Raw genomic sequence first — 17,084 nt, 5'->3', positions numbered from 1 at the left:
CGTTCACTGGCAGCTCTCGGGATTCTCTCGTGCGTTCCCTGTGAGGGCGTGTACACAACGCGACCGTGACCTGAAATCCAGGGCTGGCTCGGGCCTTCGGCCCAGACGAGTCCTCACGGATTTTACCAACCAAGAGATTTAGAGACCTTCAAAAGAAGATGGCGGTAGCGAGCGTCCCGTCACGTGACGTGTTCGGCCCTCCCCCACCCCCGCAGAGACGACCTCTCTGCCTCGGAGCGAGCCCGTAGCGCGCACGCGCGAGCGTCGCCAGGCCCATTGTTTTGCCCCCGCCTCCGACCCTGGCTTCGGACGCGCTCTCGGGTAGCAGCGATCTAGGGCCGGCGACGAAGCGTGACAGGGAGCCTCCGGGAGCGCGCCCGCCCGAACGTAAACACGGTGCGTCTCTCGGCGGCCAGGGCGGGGCCTGGGCGAGGGGGGAGTCGGCGCATGCGCAGGCGCCTGACGGGTTTGAAATGGCTTCAGCTCTGGCGGCGACCCGGCTCAGGTGAACGTCCGGTCCGGGGGGTCGGGGGCCGGCGGGCTTCGCGGGGCGGGCCGGGGCCCGGGTGCCTTCGGGCCGGAGGGAGGCCGCGGTCCGGAGGCCTCTGGACGGCCGCAGGTCCTGGCCGGGGCTCGGGGCGCGATGGCGGGAGGGAGGCGGCCCCTTTTGTGCCGGGCGGCGGGCGGCGGACGCAGGCCCGACCTCCCTCGGGCCTCCCCTCGGGCCTCGGGGCTCGGGGCTGCGGCAGGGCCTCGGGCCGGGGCTCGGGGAGCGGCCGGGGGCGGCCCGGGCCGGGCGGTGGACGGCGCTGACCTCCGCTCCCCTCCCCCACCGGCCCTCGTGGGCTGAGCCGGCCGCCCGGGGCGGTGCTTGGAGATCCTAGGACTCCTCCGCCTGCGCGGGGCCCGGGGGGAGGGGGGGCCGCGGCTCGGACCCTGGCCCGGCGGCCTCGGGCCCAGCCCCGCCTGGAACTTGGGGGGGGGGGGCGGAGAGACAATGCTCCGCACCCGTCCTTGTGGCCTGAACTCGGGCATCCCGGGAGTTCCCCGGTGCCCCGGCTCGGGGACTGATGGCCGGGGTCGCCCCGCTGCCGACCGGGGGAGGGGGAGGGGGTTTTCCCCCGGAGAACCACCGAGCCTGGCGGGGGTGAGTGCCCGAGGTCGTCGTGGTGTTTATCCGGACCTCGGGAATCGGGAAGCCTGGGTCCGAGTCCCAGCCCCGCTCGGTGCCTGGGACTTGGGTGCCCGGGGGACAGCTCTGGGCTCCTCCGTGCCCTCCGAGCCCTGGTGCGGGGAGACCCCCCACCGGGACCCTCCGGCGTTCCTCCCCGACTCCTTGCGTTCTGTCCGCTGACCAACATCGTCTCTTTCATTCCCCTGCACTCGGAGGGATCTGTTTCCAAATGGTCGTGCTCCGCAGATGCTGCCGCCTCCCAGCCCGGGGACCCGGGCGGAGATGGATGGGAGTTTAAAGGAAGGTTTATTTTGTTCCTGTCAGGTCCCCGCTGTAGAAGAAAACTAGCCGGAGCTTTTCGTCTTTCACCATGGCTCAATTTGGAGGACAGAAGAATCCACCATGGGCGACTCAGTTTACTGCCACTGCAGTTTCACAGCCAGGTCAGCCCACAAACCCTCTCTCTGCACATTTTGGGGTCCTGTTATTTCGGCTGTCTACAGATTTGTTGAGAAACATTAGAATCTTTGTTATCCCTAAGTGGAAAATTGCCTTTAAAATGTATAACCAACTCATAAAAGTCAACTGGACTTTTTTTAGAATGCTTTAAATGCTGAGAATTAATTGAAGAGTGGGACTTTGATAACAGCTTTAGCTAGTAAGTGACCAACTCTCATTTTCTAAAACACTTGTGAATTCATTTGTATGTTTTTATAGATCATTTTATGACGGATGTAGGATTTAATTTTCACTTGGTCTGGCATTAAAAGATCTTAAAGTATGCAAGTAACCTTAAAAAGTCCTTCTTGACCTGCTCATTTAGCTTTGTGTTTTTTTCAGAATGATTTATGGCGTTGAATTCTACATAAATTTAGTGGGAAAAAGATTTTGTCCTGTGTGAGACCTTAATAATAAATGCCACTGACAATGGTCATCTTTATGAAACAAATGAAAGCTCCAAACTCTTTGAATTTATACACTTGGCATTTCAATGTCATTCTCATCTTTCTTATAGGAACAGTTCTCTTGTCTTAGCTTCTCAGTAAGATCTCAAGTCTTTCACTTCTTTCTCTTTGTATCGAGTTCTGAGGGATCATTTTTGCCATTAATCAGTTGGAGATCATGGACTAACAGCACATTGGGTGCTAAAACTTATCAGCAAACTGAATGATAGGTTAGGACCTTCCTGCAAGACCTTAGCCAAGGAGCTGTCCGATTCTTCTCTCTGAGGACTTCAGCCTTTGGCAGATTTTCAGGTTTCCCTATTTGAAAACTGTCATTTCTGACTCCATTGCTAGCCTCAAATCTGTTTCTGTTAAATTGCACTTGATATAATATATCACAAAACCTAATTTTAGGTTAGTTCCAAAGAGACTGAGCATGAGTCAGACTCTGGTCTCAGCAATTATCTTTTGCTTGAGTTGTCTTAAATTAGAATGAAATGGGTGCCCAGAGTTCATTGTCATTAACATCAAAAATCTTTTCTGTTGAATGGAAAACTTTAAATTGAGTTATTTTCCGTTAACTAACTTTGGAGAATATTTGTAGCAAGTGAATAATAGTGAATAACTTTCATACAGATATTGGCACCAGTAGCATTGTATTTTATCTGTAATGCTGGCCCAAGTACTTTTCATAAATAGCAATTATAGTAAGAAAATGGCTCTTCATGGCCTTCTCTTCTGTTTATTAAGCATCTCATGTTTGTCTCAAACTGTTCTTTAATAGCCTAACAGCAATTTGCCATATTTTTACAGCTATGTTCAAGTAACTACTAAACCTTGATATTTATATACTCTTAAGAAAGAACCTTAATATTTTTTATTTATATATATGTCACTTAACATTGTTGTATTTTTTTTTTTTAATGACATGAGTTAATTCCACTCTCCTCTGAATGAAAAATAGTATTGTTCTGTTAAAGATGGAAGAAGGAAACCATGTGCTTTATGAACTTGTCAAACACAACCAGTCAGCATTAAGCATAGCTCTATCTGCATTCTTGACTTCAGGGCAGCTGGGATTCCAAGTGTTAATGGGACTTATGCAAGTAGTATGCATGCTTATGCACAGCATTGTGCATTAATTCTTTAATAATTTTCTTGAAGCTTTCTTTGAATATGTTATTAACTAAGATTACTTGATACAAAAAAAAAGTCATCCAATAATTTTTATTGCTTTGTTACTAACAAATGCTGTTTCTTCATTATGACTTAACCACAGCTTTCAACCTAAAAAAATCAGCAACCAGATTTCATATAGCGCTATTTAATGTCATTTTACATAAAGTATGCTTTAATTTCAGGGAGCAGCTTTCTTGGCAGCTTTTTAAAAAGTTGTCCTTGTTTAGCCTTCCTTGAAAGTTTACTTTTTGATATTATCTCAGGGATTGATGTTGAGTCAAATTGATTTCATTTTTAGGTAGATTTTAAGTGAGACACTGACAAGACTAATCTTTCACTTTTTGTCTGAGAGAAAAACATTAGTGATAAATGACCCACCTGCCATTGGCTTCTTATATTTTCAGGCCAAAGTTTCAAATTCTGTTTCTTATTGTATAAGAGGAGTTATAATAGAGGAAGCTTTGAAAACTTTCACATCTTGTAGTACAGCGTTTGTCTATTGAAGCACTATATCAGATGTTTTGGGCACATTGTCACTGGTATTTTGTGTGTGAGAGGCAAAAGACAGCTGTAATGTTCACACCATACAAAACTGGCACATTTGCCGTATATGTCCATTTTGAATGAATTTTTTCTTTTTTTCTGTTTCTTTCTTTGCATATGTTCCAATTTCTCCTTGTAAGTAAAATCATATGTAGTGATCAGCGAAACAGTTTGTTTAGTTTGTTTCGCTAACTAAATTTCCCAGCAAGATTGGCAATTTCTCTTTTATTACTTAAGTTAATAAATTATTTGCTAGCTGCAATATAAAAATTGTATAACTCAGTATATATACTAATGAATATTTTAGAATAGATCCCAAGTGTTTTAGTAAATACATAGATACTTTTATCAACTTGATTACTTGTTTGGAATGTTTTTTTAATTCACATACCTCTTATCTCTGTCAGTCAGGCAGTCATCTAGCACTAAGTGCTTATAATGAGACAGGAACTGTAGCAGGTGCTAGGGATACGAAGAAGAGGGGTGCTGGGAAGAGTCTGTACTCAGAGAGCTCACAGTTTACTGGGAGAGTCAGCATACAACTACATATAGACTAGGTGTATAAAGGTTAAAATCAGAGGTAATCGCAGAAAGAAAACACTAAGATTAATGAGGGGAGACCTAAAGGAAGCCAGGGAACCTAGGAGTTTGAGATAGAGAACAACCGTACAGACAATGCCTGAAACAGGGAGCTTAAACATAAGGCTGTTGTATTTTGATGAGGGCCTAAACCAGGGTGGTGGCTATGTCAAAGGAGAGAATGGAGCATATAAAACAGATAGGACAAAGGTCAAAAAAAAAAATAAGACTTGATATCTAATTGGAAAATTACAGGGAGAGTGAGTGAGAAATTGGGATGGCACTTAGGATAAAGGCCTAGGGAAATGAGAGAACAGTGGTGTCATTAATAATAGTAAAGATAGGAAGAAGAAAAGAATTTGGGGGGAAATGAGAAATTCAGATTGAAGAAAGAACAAGTCAAAGAAGTTGTAGGAGATCCAGGACAGAAGAGCACTTAGAGGGGGTGTGTGTTTGACAAGGTCAGAGACTGCAGAAAGATCCATCTTTGTCTCTGGTTCATTGAAGGAGACTGCAAACCATTGTATGGAGAGTTTAGAGCAGGCCCCTGTTGTATACTGTCTTTGCAGAAATGGATAGGCTTCATGCAGGAGAGTTACTGGATGAAGGAATTCTTTCCTGCAAGGAGCTTGGGAGGAGATGAATTGCCTTTGCTTCTGTCACTCTAGTAGTGCCTGGATAAAGTTTGGATGGATTCTGTGTCCCGGTTCTCCATACCATGGGATTGAGCAGAGTGCCTTTTCTTTTGTCCTTTATTTTCAGTCTTCTTCCAGGTTTTGCCTTTTATCTGGAACATTTTTGTCCCAATCCTTGCAAAAGGGTAGTAGAATGAAAACAGTTTTGGATTTGGCATCAAAGAATTGAGTGTGAATCCTGCCTCAACGCTACCTAGTAGCTGGGGGACCAAGAATAGGTCACATTACTTGTCAGGAACAGTTAGATGAGATTAGTAATCTCCAAGGATAGGTTAGATATTAAAACTATTTCCATTTTTGTCATATTGTGCAAGAAAAATCTGACCAAAAGGGGAAAAAAACATGAGAAAGAAAACAAAATGTGAAAAAACTATGTTTCGATCCATAGTCTTATCTCTATAGTTCTTTTTATGGATGTGGATGACATTTTCCCATCCCAAGTTTATTGGAATTGCATTGTTGAGAAGAACCAATATCACATCATCTTGCATACTGTGAAGAGTGTACTTCTGGTTCTGCTCACTTCATTTGGCATCAGTTCATCTAAGTCTTTCCAGGCTTTTCTGAAATCAACCTGCTGATAGTTTCTTAGAGAACAATAATATCATTACATTCATATGCTGTAACTTATTCAGCCATTGCCAATTGATGAGCATCCACTCAATTTCCAGTTCTTGGCCACTACAAAAAGTGCTGCCATTACAACATTTTGGCACATTTGATTTCACTTTTCTTTATATTTGATCTGGTTCATTATTCTTATGCTCTCTGATTGTGGTTGGTTGTTCCCTAAGACTCTGGCCTTGGCCCTCTTTTTATTTTTTCTATGCCAGGGTTGATTCCATCAATTTTCAAGAGTTTGATTATTATCTTTAAGGATAATTCCCAGAACTATGTAGCCACTCCTAAGATTGCTCCTGAACTCATCACTCATCACCTAGTAGACATTTCATACCTAATGTTTTATAGACATCTCAATTCAGCACGTCCAAAATTTTTACCTCTCTTCCAGAGATTCATATTTCTGTTAGGGGCACCAACCATCCAGATTTGCAATCTTCGTGTTACTCTTAAATCCTCACTTTTGCTTTAGTGTCCCATTGGTTTTTCTACTTCAAGCCTCTCCTTTCTCTTTCCCTCCATATAGCTGCCAAAGTAATTTTTTTTGGGGGGGCCTGAGGCAGGGTTAAGTGACTTGCCTAGGGTCACATAGCTAGTTAGGATTAAATGTCAGATTTGAACTCTTGACTTAAAGGCTGGTGCTCTATCCACAGCACCAGTTAGCTTCCTGTCATGCTCCTTCTTGGCAAACTCCACGGTTCCTTACTTAATGCTTCTAGGTGTAAATAGAAACTTCTCTTTTTGGCATTCAAAGTTCTTCACCACTTACTTTGTATATCCTGCAGCCCTTGTTGTTGTTGTTTACACAGCTACCCATCTCTTTCCACATGCCTAGAATGCCCTTTAATGCTGCTTTGTCCCCTGACTATTTGTGTATTATTTCCTTCTTTTGAGTGTGAGGAGGGGCTATTTTTATTTCAATCTTAATAGTTACAATGCCTGATACTTACTAGGTTTGATATTAAGGACTGACTCTTTGACTCATTGAATTTTGTTTGCTTCATTTACATTGCCATGTAAATGGGCACTTTTGTTCATCTTTAATCTATTTATTCCCATTCTAGGTTCTTGGATTTCATTTTTTAGTCTTGTTTGAATTTATTTCATATAGCCATTCTTGAAGTCTTTGTGAATAATCCTTTTTCCCCCCTAAACTTGTATTTATTTCAGAGTTGATGTCTTCCAGTGATATTTATCTTGAGAGTCTTCTTACCCCTGAGATGTCTTTACCAGAATGTCAGTTTTTGTTTGTTTCCTTATATTTAGAACTTTGTACCAGGATATTTATAGTAGTTGTTTTTGTATATTTATATTTGTTTGTTTATAGCTATTCTTTTTGTAGTGGTAAAGAACTGGAAATTGATGGGATACCTATTAACTGAAGAACACTTGAATGAGTTGAGGTATATAAATGTTATAATATACTGTTTATGCTATAAAAAATGGTGAACAGATAGATTTCAGAAAAACCTGGAAAGATTTATATGAACTGGTGTTCAATGAAGTGAAAAAACCCAGAATATTGTACACAGTAACAGCAGTGTTGTGTGAAGATCAACTCTGATAGACTTAGTTCTTCTCAGCAATAAAATGATCCAGGACTATTCTAAAAGACTGGTCATGGAAAATGCTATCTATATCCAGAGAAAAAACTGGTGGAATCTGAATACAAATTGAAGAATACTATTTTCATTGTTGGGGTTTTTTTCTTTCTCATGGTTTTTCCCTTATAATATGACTAATGTGGAAATACGTTTAACATGATTGTACATGTATAACCTATGTCTGTCCTGTCCTGTCCTGTTGCTTGCTGTATTGGGGAAGGGAGAAGGAATGGAAGGAGAGAGAAAAATTTGGAACCAATATTATTATTGCTGTTTTTAAAGGACTTAGTACTGGGGCCAGGATCTGCCCCATTCTGCACTGTTAGATGGGGTATTGTCTCCCAGTGAAGTCCTAGACTTGAACATTGCTGTACTCAACCAGATTCTGCATTGTATGTACCCTTGTAGTTTGAGGGTGGGAAGAAAACTGCAAGGGTCCAGCCCTTGTTTTCCCCTTTGACCTTGCCACAGGCTAACTGAATATAACCTTGATACCAACTTTTACCCACTGCCAGTCTGCAACTTTCATTTAAATTATGGAGCTTCCACTGGCATTCATGTAGTAGGGGTCCTTAGGTAGGATTTGGACTTTGATTCCAGCTCATATTCTGTGGGCTTCAGTCTAGTCACCTCAAAGAATCTTATGACCCTTGTCAGATGGGTTCTGCCACATTTGCCTTTGCTGTCATCTATCTGAATAGCCTTCCCTGGAGGCTTCAGTTTTAGCTTCCACCCTCCTGAAATTGGGCCTGATTTTAGATTAATGTGCCAGTGTGTCCTAGATCCTCAGACAAGCTTTCCTTGGCCCAGATTCATTTTTTCTGTCTCCTCATATATTATCCGGGACTATCGAAGCAGCCCTAGCTTCCTTCTCCACCCTCTCCCCCATCTCCTTGTGCCACCCTTTATGGGATAGAGGAACTCTTTGGCTTTACATTTTTATTTGATGGTTTTTGTGTACATGTTAATTTTTAAAAGGCCTTACTCGGGTAAACTGTGTCCACCCTGTACTTTGCCTGTTGCTCTCCCAACCAGAAGTGACAGCTGGGTGGTAATGGAATATTCCCTGTGCTTTTTCCTTTCTGTGCCTGTTTTGATGTTCCTTCTTCTCAAGGGCCTTTCCCCTGTTCTCCTATCAAAGTCCTGACCGCCTTTCAAAGTTAGGTTCAAATGCCCTCTCCTCCCAATTCCCTGGTTTTTCTAGTCAGATGTGATGGATAGTCTTTGTAAACCAGAAGTGGAATAGAAAACAGGAGGAGCTTGTTAAGGGAAATCCCTAGAATGATTTGTTTTCTCTTCTGGCTCCTTCAGTCTGCCTTGAGGTCCATAGAGTCTTAGCCTTCTTATCTTGAAGGCCAGTCTCCTACTCCTCCTTATGTTCCCATCGAGGCATAGCCTAGAAAGCTGCCACTTTGCAAGCATATAGCAAGTGAATTCCTGACTCTTTCTGTCTTCTTTGTTTTTCCTCAGCCTAGGATGCCTCTAATCTTTGCTCTTGTAAGACCCAAAGCCTCTGAAAATTTTTTCCTTATTTATCACCTAAACCTTTTTCCTTATCTTAAGCTTAGAAACCCTCAGTTCTTGAGCACGGTATCTACCCTCAGGTCACCTAGCTTTGAATAATGTAGCCACCTTTTGAACTTGACCACAAATCTTATCTCACACTATTGAGGTATTTGGTGCTACTTAATTATTTCTCTATTCTTAATGTGTAGGCTCCTCAACTAGATTATAAATTAAGTATTCTCTGGGGCAAAGACAAAATGCAGCTAGTTGGCCAAGTAGATGGAGCTAGAAAGAGCTGAGTTCAAATTTGGCCTCCAACTAGCTGTGTGACCCTGGACAAGTTACTTAACCCCAATTGCCTATAAAAACAAAACCAAACAAACAAAAGAGAAGTCAATAAATAGAGATTTATACTGTGTTATAAAATGTTTAAATATATTTACTTGGTTATTTTAAAAGGATTATATTTTAAGGAAGTAGGTGGCTGATCATGGATCACTCTATCTCTCTTTTATAATGAATGCAGGACACTTACAAAAAATGAATACCTGTAAACCTTTTGGTCACATGTAGCAGCTTATTTTTCTGAATTCATATTTGTGGACGAGGCCTTAGAACAAGGAAGACACTTCATCTACTTTGCTATCCTGTTAACTTTATCTTGGGATTTTGACTTGAAAGTTCAAGTTGCAAGACAGACTTTATGGAAGAAGACATTAGCAACTTGGAAGATTAGGAAAAGCTTCTTGGAAAAGGTGGCCCTTGTGCCAAGCTTGGAAGTGAGTCAGGCAGAGGTGAGGTGAGGCAAGGAATGTACAAAGAGCCAAAAAGGAAGGCATGGAGGCTGAAGACGGTGTCATTTGGGAACCACTAGAAGGCTGGTGTGGCTGGCTGCTAAAATGTACAAAGGATGGAAAAGTGGATTAAAGCTGGAAAGTTACATTCGAGTTGTGGGGGAGGGATTGCAAATGGCCCAGGAGTTTAAACTTAATTCTTGAGGCAACAGGAGGGGAAGTGAGACTTGTGCTTTTTTTTTTTTTTTTTTTTTTTTTTTTTGGAAAGTCAATGCAGTGGCCTAGAAGCAGACTGAAGACTTTTAAATGTCAGAATAGTGCAGTGGATAGACTGTCTGCTAGGCCCAGGACAAATCCTGCTTCATCCTCTTACTGGCTATATGACCTTGGACAAGTCACTTAACCTTTCAGCCTCAGTTTTCACATCTATAAAACAAGGACCTATCTCACAGTGTTGAGGATCAATGAGAATGTGTGTGTAGAGTGCCGTGTCATCACTAAAACACTGAATGGCAGCAGCAAGGTCACATGCAGGAAGGTGCTACTGCAGTAATTCAGATGAGAAATAGATTTGCATAGAGTTATATGATAAAGTACAGATGACTGATTTTTGTGGCAAGAGGATCTTGCCTGATTAGGTCACTGAACCTACTATGATGTAGATGATTTGGGTATTGTAGCTGAATTGTTCTTCTGAAGGAAAAAGTGGCCACTTCCAGTTCTGAGTCTCAGGGCAAGGGTATGGGGAAGGGAGATGACTTCTGGACCTTCAAGGTTATCTTCCGTAAACTTATGTATTCTCTTTCCACTGCCAGGTTTATTTCTTTCTCAGCCTATGAACTTAGAAGTCATCTAACTGCTCTAAGATTTTAAAAGATAACCACTTTAATTTCTCAACCTCTATTCCTTTTTTGATTTCTTAATGGCAGACAGGTTTTTAATAGGTCTTCAGGAAAATGATCATGTATACAGGCATATCTCGGGGATGTTGTGGGCTTGGTTCCAGACTATTACCATAGAGTCCTATGAAGTATTTTGTTTCCCAGCAGATCTAAAAGTTATGTTTATAGTATATTGTAGCCTGTCCGGTGTACTATAGTATTATGTCAAAAAAAAAATACAATGTATATATGTCAAATAAAAATGGTTTATTGCTTTAAAAAATGCTTACCATCATCAGATACTTCAGCAAGTTGTAATCTTTTTTGCTTGGGGAGGAGTTGTAATTTTTGCCTGATGTTGATGGCTGCTAACTGATCAGGGTGGGGGGTTATTGAAGACTGGGGTGGCTGTAGCAATTTCTTAAAATGATGTAACTGTGAATTTGTTTCAGTCAATTGATTCTTCTTAAAAGATTTCATGTGATGCTCTTTAATAGTATTTTACCCACAGTAAAACTTCTTTCATGATTGGAGGCAATCCCCTCAAATCCTGCTACTGCTTTACCAAAAAAGTTTATGTAATATTTTTCAATATTGCTATGTCTCAGGGAATAGGAAGGCCTCAGAAGAGAGAGACCAGAAATACAACATTTGTTAATTATTTGTACTTTGTGATGCCCCCAAATAATTACAATTGTAATGTCAAAGATGAGTGATCACAAATCACCATAATAGACATGAAAAAAAAGTGGAAAAGTTTAAAATATTGTGAGAATTGTCGAAACGTGACACAGACTATGTGAACACAAGGCAATTAGAAAAATGGTGCTATCAAATGAGGTGTGCCTGTACAAAATTCGTTTATATTTAAATTCCTTTGGCCCCCAAACAACACAGAGGCTCCCAATCTAGGGAAGAAATTACTTGCACATGAGGCTTTAGATTAGAATGAATTAATAAATCCTTGGCATTGCCATTTAGGAAATGTTACCGAACTCTAGAAGATGTGATATTAAAGACATCCTTTTTGTTTCTCGTTGTTGAAGTCACTGAATATTTCCATTTATTGCTGTATCAATGGGCTGATAAACTGACCATGATTTCTTGATTATAAGGGAAAGAGAATGTTGTGTGCTTACTTATGAGCTCAGATTCTTGGCAGTCTTTTTTTTTTTTTTTTTTTTTGAAAGAAATTCCCACACTTCTTTGGGGACTCTTTGGATTAAACCAATGACAAGTTTTCAACTCCAGCTTGACATCTGGACTTTCCTGTGCAAAGAGGAGGTCTTCATGTTCACTTAGAAAACCACATTAACATTATTTGTGTACTATTGTATTTTTCTTTATTTTGTTAAATATTTCCCGTTTAGGTTTTAATCTGGTTAGACTTGAGTGTTGTAGCCCACAGGGCTTGCATGTTTGACAGACTAGTGTGTATCTGTCATTTTAGTGTGGAATATACATTTAGTGAAGCTCATAATCTTTACACAGCTTCTCATAAATGCTTTTTGATAAAACTTCCTAAAAAAAAAAAAAATCCACTCTTTCGTGACAGCTAGGTGGTGCAGTGGATAGAGCACTAGCCTTAAAGTTAGGATGACCTGAGTTCAAATATGACCTCTGACGTTTAACACTTTCTATGTGACCCTGGGCAAGTCACTTAACTCTAATAGCCTCAGCCCCTCTCCCCCCCCCCCAAAAAAAAAAAAATCCATTCTCTACTTACTAGAGGCCTTTTGGTTCCTTTACTGTCTTAAGGATACTAAGTAGCACTTGGACTATTCATTCATTGTGTCTCTTGCTACATGATTGCCCTGCCTTTTTAGTCCTAAAAGACATTTGTAATACCTTTTACATAATTTATCATGTGCTGATCTCTATTGGTCTTATGGTTGTCCTTATGGCCCCTCATCATAATGCCTTTCTTCTGATCTTTGAGTCATTGAGATCATGTACTTTGCTAAGGCTGAAAATATGAATATTTTGAGACTTTAGTTATTGGAAGTAGAAGAATCCTTCAGACTGATCATCATCCTAGCATTCAGATACACAACCAACAGACACTTAAGGGGCTATTTTACTGGTTCATCATCGATGTCCTGACATGTAGTCCTCTCTTCATATTATTGCATTTCTCTTTGATGTAAGCATAGGGCCTTTAATAATTTTACATGTACCTAGAACAGGAAGATGGAGAAAACACTGAGAACAGTAGAAATGAAATTCCAAAAAAAAGTCTTCTCACTCCAGCATTCAATTAACTACAACACATGTGGTTATTTCTTTCAGTCTATTTACTTTTCCTCCAACTGCTACAAATCATAATGCATCTATGGTTGTCTGTTTTATGTGATTCTTGTCCATATCTACCCAGCATGTTTATAAATAGTCTGAAACATTGGTATCAAACTCATGGAAACACAGGTATCACTCAACTGTACATATTCCTACAGGTCACACATTGAATTTGGAAGACAGCACATTCTTATGTTTATTTATTTATTTAGAAAAATGTCATCAACATTAAAATCAGACAGGAACTAATTTTTTGAAAAATATTTAATTTTCCCACTATTATATGTAAAAACAATTTTTAACATTAAATTCTCTTTCTATCCCCCTCACTGAGATAATAACCAATTTGATATAGGTTATACATTTGTATTCTGCAAAACATTTAAGAACTAGATTTTCATCAGGTCCAGGTCACATTTTTTGAGGGTATTGTGGCCCATGTGTTGTTTGACACCTCTACTTTAAAAAAACATGTGATTTTTAGCATTCTCTGCCTCCTATACCACCACTTCGCCTCCAATACCATAGTGGAAAGGTGACAGGACAGATGCTTGTTTTTGTTACCTTTTTGGTTGTTTGCTGTTTGTTGTAACTGCTATGCTGTAAGCCTAACTATGTTAGTACCAGAGGAACTCCCCCTTACTTTTTCCATTCAACATTTGAGGCTCTGGATGTAGTTCCATGTTCCCTTTTCTACCTTATTACAGATTTTCCTCCTTCACTCTCTACACAGTTCATCCAAACTGGTCCTTTTGCTGTTGCCAACATGTGATGTTCTGTTTCAAACCTTGGTGCCCTTGCACACTATTCAGGCTGTCCCCTGTGCCTAGAGTGCGTACTCTCCAATTAGAATCCTGAAACCTTGGTTTCCTTTGAGACTCAACTCAAATCATCACCTCTTGCAAGAGACTTTTCCTGGTCCCTTTGGTTACTAGTATCTTCCTCCCCAAGGCTATATTTTATCAGTTTTGTATAGCCATTTGTGTCCCTGCTTTTTACTCAATGGAATGTAATCTCTTCAAGAGTAATATTTTTGTTCTTGTATTCCCAGGGTTGTTCAATAATAGCTATTGATTGATTAGTCAGATAATATTTGTGTGCAAGCTGTATTTCCTGACCTTATACTGACCTTTTCTTGAGTCTTATGGGAGCCATAGACATTCTATCCTAAACTGACCTACACTTTTTACTTAGCATGAAAGCAGAATAAGAAGGAAATGAACAGGGAAATCAAAGTTTAAAAGCTCTTGAAATCTCATAGAATTGGGCTTGCTTTATATTGTATTCTCCCTTTATTCCTGTTTTTAATCCTTCTGTCCAAAAACAAAAATAATACATCCTTCCAAAAAGTTCTGGTCAGAAGTAAAGCAGTAAACCATCTTAAGATTCTTTTTATCTTTTATTCCACATCACAAAGGTTAATTGGAATGAATATTTCAGAAAGGATTTGCCATTTTCTGACATGAAAAAGTAATACTCTTCAGCAACTATTGTAAGCTGTGTAAATTTGCAACCAGTTTTCAAAAGTCTGGAGATCTTGGTCTCAGAAGTGCTAAATTATATTGTGAGGGTTCTTGAACGTTTTGTGTTTGTGTTGTATTTAAAATATTATCACAACATGATGCTTGTCCCCTGGGATTGTCATCATGGTAGTTGTGAAATATTTCTTGTCTTATATTCTTTAAGCTGATTATTTTGTTTATTAATTGTGTGCATTTAATAGACTTGCACTAGAGCTTATATTGCTTCAAAATTTTCTTTCTTGGTTCTTAATTAATCCTTCCTGCTGCCTTTTTATTTTAAGGTAGACAACCTCTAATTTTAACATTCTCTATTATAAAGATTAAATACATAAATCTGTCATTCTAACTCTGGAAAATCAGCAGAATAAAAAACTCAAAAGCTCTACACAGTAAGGGATCCATATAATAAAACACTAAATTCTCTAAAATTTGTTGTAATTTTAAGTTACCATGCTAATATTTACACTCATGTTAGACTTGCCATAAATAAAATAGGAATAGTTAAGAATGGAAGTGTATGGCTTTTTCAATAGTGCTTCCAGACATAGTAGATTAAAATGTCATCCCTTCCCCCCCTAAAGTGTTTGAAGATTTAAACAATAACTGCAAGTTAACAAAAACAATCTAGACTTTTCTCTTTCACATTCTTTCCTTGTTCCAAATGTCATTTTAGGCATTTGACCTGCGTTGTTGAACTTTATAAGTTGTGGGTTGATTGTGGGACATCTTACTTTAAATGGACTTCATTTTCCATGAATGTTGATTTAATACAAAGCAATGCATTCATAATCATTGGGGGCCTTGAAACCCTTTGTAAATCCGTAAGGTTCTGCTTTTAGTTTACCATCTAATGATGTGAAGCCATGAACCCCAGCAGCCACCATCCCTCATACTTATCATCTGAGACTTTTCAGTTGACAAAATTCCTCACAGTAGCTCTGCTGGTAGGAGGGGCCAGCTAAACACCCTTGGAAAATTCCTGGAAAGGGGCTAAATCATCCGATTTCTTTTTGTTTTCTTAGCTGCTTTGGGAGTGCAGCAGCCCTCGTTACTTGGAGCATCTCCTACCATCTACACTCAGCAGACGGCCCTGGCAGCGGCAGGCCTTACTACCCCAACTCCTGCCAACTATCAGCTCACTCAGACTGCAGCCTTGCAGCAACAAGCAGCAGCTGCTGCCGCAGCTTTGCAGCAGGTACCTCTTCAGCAGTTAACATAGCTGGTTTAAGATTAAAAATGCCCTGTTGAGTCTCCACAGAAAATCTGAGTGATGAGAGAAGAAGTATTTACACCTTCAGATGTGGTTTCAGTGGTTCTTAGGGCTAAATCACGTGATAATTTAAATCAAATTTAGAAATAAGTTTTTAACAAAATTATTTTTAGTTGTTTTAAGCCCAAGTTAAATACACCTTTGACTAGTCGCCTTTGCCTTCATTTTACCATAGTGAGATTTGGCTACTTACAGTTTGTTTAAATATAATTCTTACTATATGTCAAGTTTGGGTGGACTTTTTTCAAATTTAGTTAAATTTCTGGATGCTACTTTGAACAGTGTTTTTCATTCTTTTTTCCAGCAATATTCACAACCTCAACAGGCCCTGTATAGTGTGCAGCAACAGGTTTGTTCCTTTTTTCTAACTTAAAATATACTTGACTTGTTAAAGATAGTACTTTGAAATTTTTTATACTAGTATTTTAATTTCCACCTGTTACCTTATTCATCACTCTCCCTGTCTGGGCTCACCTGGAGAATGGGGGAGTTGAACTAGTTGTCTTTTGTGATCTTTTTCATGGTCCTCAGAGTTTTGAGTTCTTTTGGGAGTGATTAGAGGGTGGCCTGTGAACAAAATGTAATAAAGATGATGTTATAGGGAAATTTTATTATTTTAACCATCTGACATTATGGACCACATTGAGTCTCAAACCTAAGGTAAGGTTTATCACAGAAATACCCATGCACAAATTTCATTAATGTTAGAAAACAAATAAAATGGGGCAGCTAGGTGGCTCAGTGGATAGAGCACCAGCCCTGAATTCAGGAGGACCCGAGTTTAAATCTGGTCTCAGACACTTAACACTTCCTAGCTGTGTGATCCTGGGCAAGTCACTTAACCCCAGCCTCAGGGGAAAAAGAAAGAAAGAAAGAAAACAAATACAATTTGCAGCTTAGCGTACATTCCTCTTGCCCTTCTCTTTAAATTCAGGGGTCAGTTTTAACCTCCTGTTCATCATTACATGTTCTCATGTCCTAATGACTGAGCTGCTGTCATATGTCTGTGCAGCTCTCCCATTGTTGAGGTATAGCCAATTAAATAATCCTTCAGAGCTCTGTGGAGCTAAATGGTCACTTAGATAGTGTCAGAGGGTGAAACATGTCCCCAGATGCTGCTGTCCTCAAGTCCAGCATGCACTACACATATCATGTTGTATTACTCTGCCCTGAGGAGTGACACTAAAGGACCAAATTAGTGAATGGTATTAGTAAGAACAACAAAATGGAGCTCATAGAAATATAAAAGTATGAGGGGAAGGTGTGTGAGTGTATAACAGCTTATAATAAGTAATGTAGATTATTTATGACAGGAGTGGAAATGAAAATTTAGCCATGGGTAAAAAACTTTGCCATTTTAAAAGCATACATATGCACATATCAGTAATGTTTGATGCTTTTATTTGTCATATATTAGTGTGTGTGCACATATTTATATATTATAGCTATGTGATTAATGCAATTTCCCCCCTATTT

General features: G+C 40.1%; 1 protein-coding gene across 3 annotated transcripts in view; it reads left to right on the top strand.

The window, feature by feature from the left end:
* Positions 1–300: 300 nt before the first annotated feature.
* The window catches only part of CCAR1 (cell division cycle and apoptosis regulator 1), a 44,851-nt gene continuing 28,067 nt past the window's right edge, over positions 301–17,084 (top strand). Inside the window, exons 1-4 of one of the 3 annotated variants that reach the window (XM_074296574.1) lie at positions 301–396; positions 1,499–1,617; positions 15,361–15,533; positions 15,913–15,957. In XM_074296574.1, the coding sequence (XP_074152675.1) occupies positions 1,545–1,617; positions 15,361–15,533; positions 15,913–15,957 (291 nt within the window). In that variant the 5' untranslated portion in view covers positions 301–396; positions 1,499–1,544. Of the gene's footprint in view, positions 506–598; positions 620–1,498; positions 1,618–15,360; positions 15,534–15,912; positions 15,958–17,084 lie in introns of those variants that run through there. The other 2 variants (XM_074296573.1, XM_074296575.1) reach the window with 2 other exon arrangements.

The sequence above is a fragment of the Sminthopsis crassicaudata genome, chromosome 2 (genome assembly GCF_048593235.1).
Source record: "Sminthopsis crassicaudata isolate SCR6 chromosome 2, ASM4859323v1, whole genome shotgun sequence".
Taxonomy (NCBI): domain Eukaryota; kingdom Metazoa; phylum Chordata; class Mammalia; order Dasyuromorphia; family Dasyuridae; genus Sminthopsis; species Sminthopsis crassicaudata.
The sequence above is the reverse complement of the archived record's forward strand: the minus strand, read 5'-3'. Positions and strand labels throughout refer to the sequence as shown.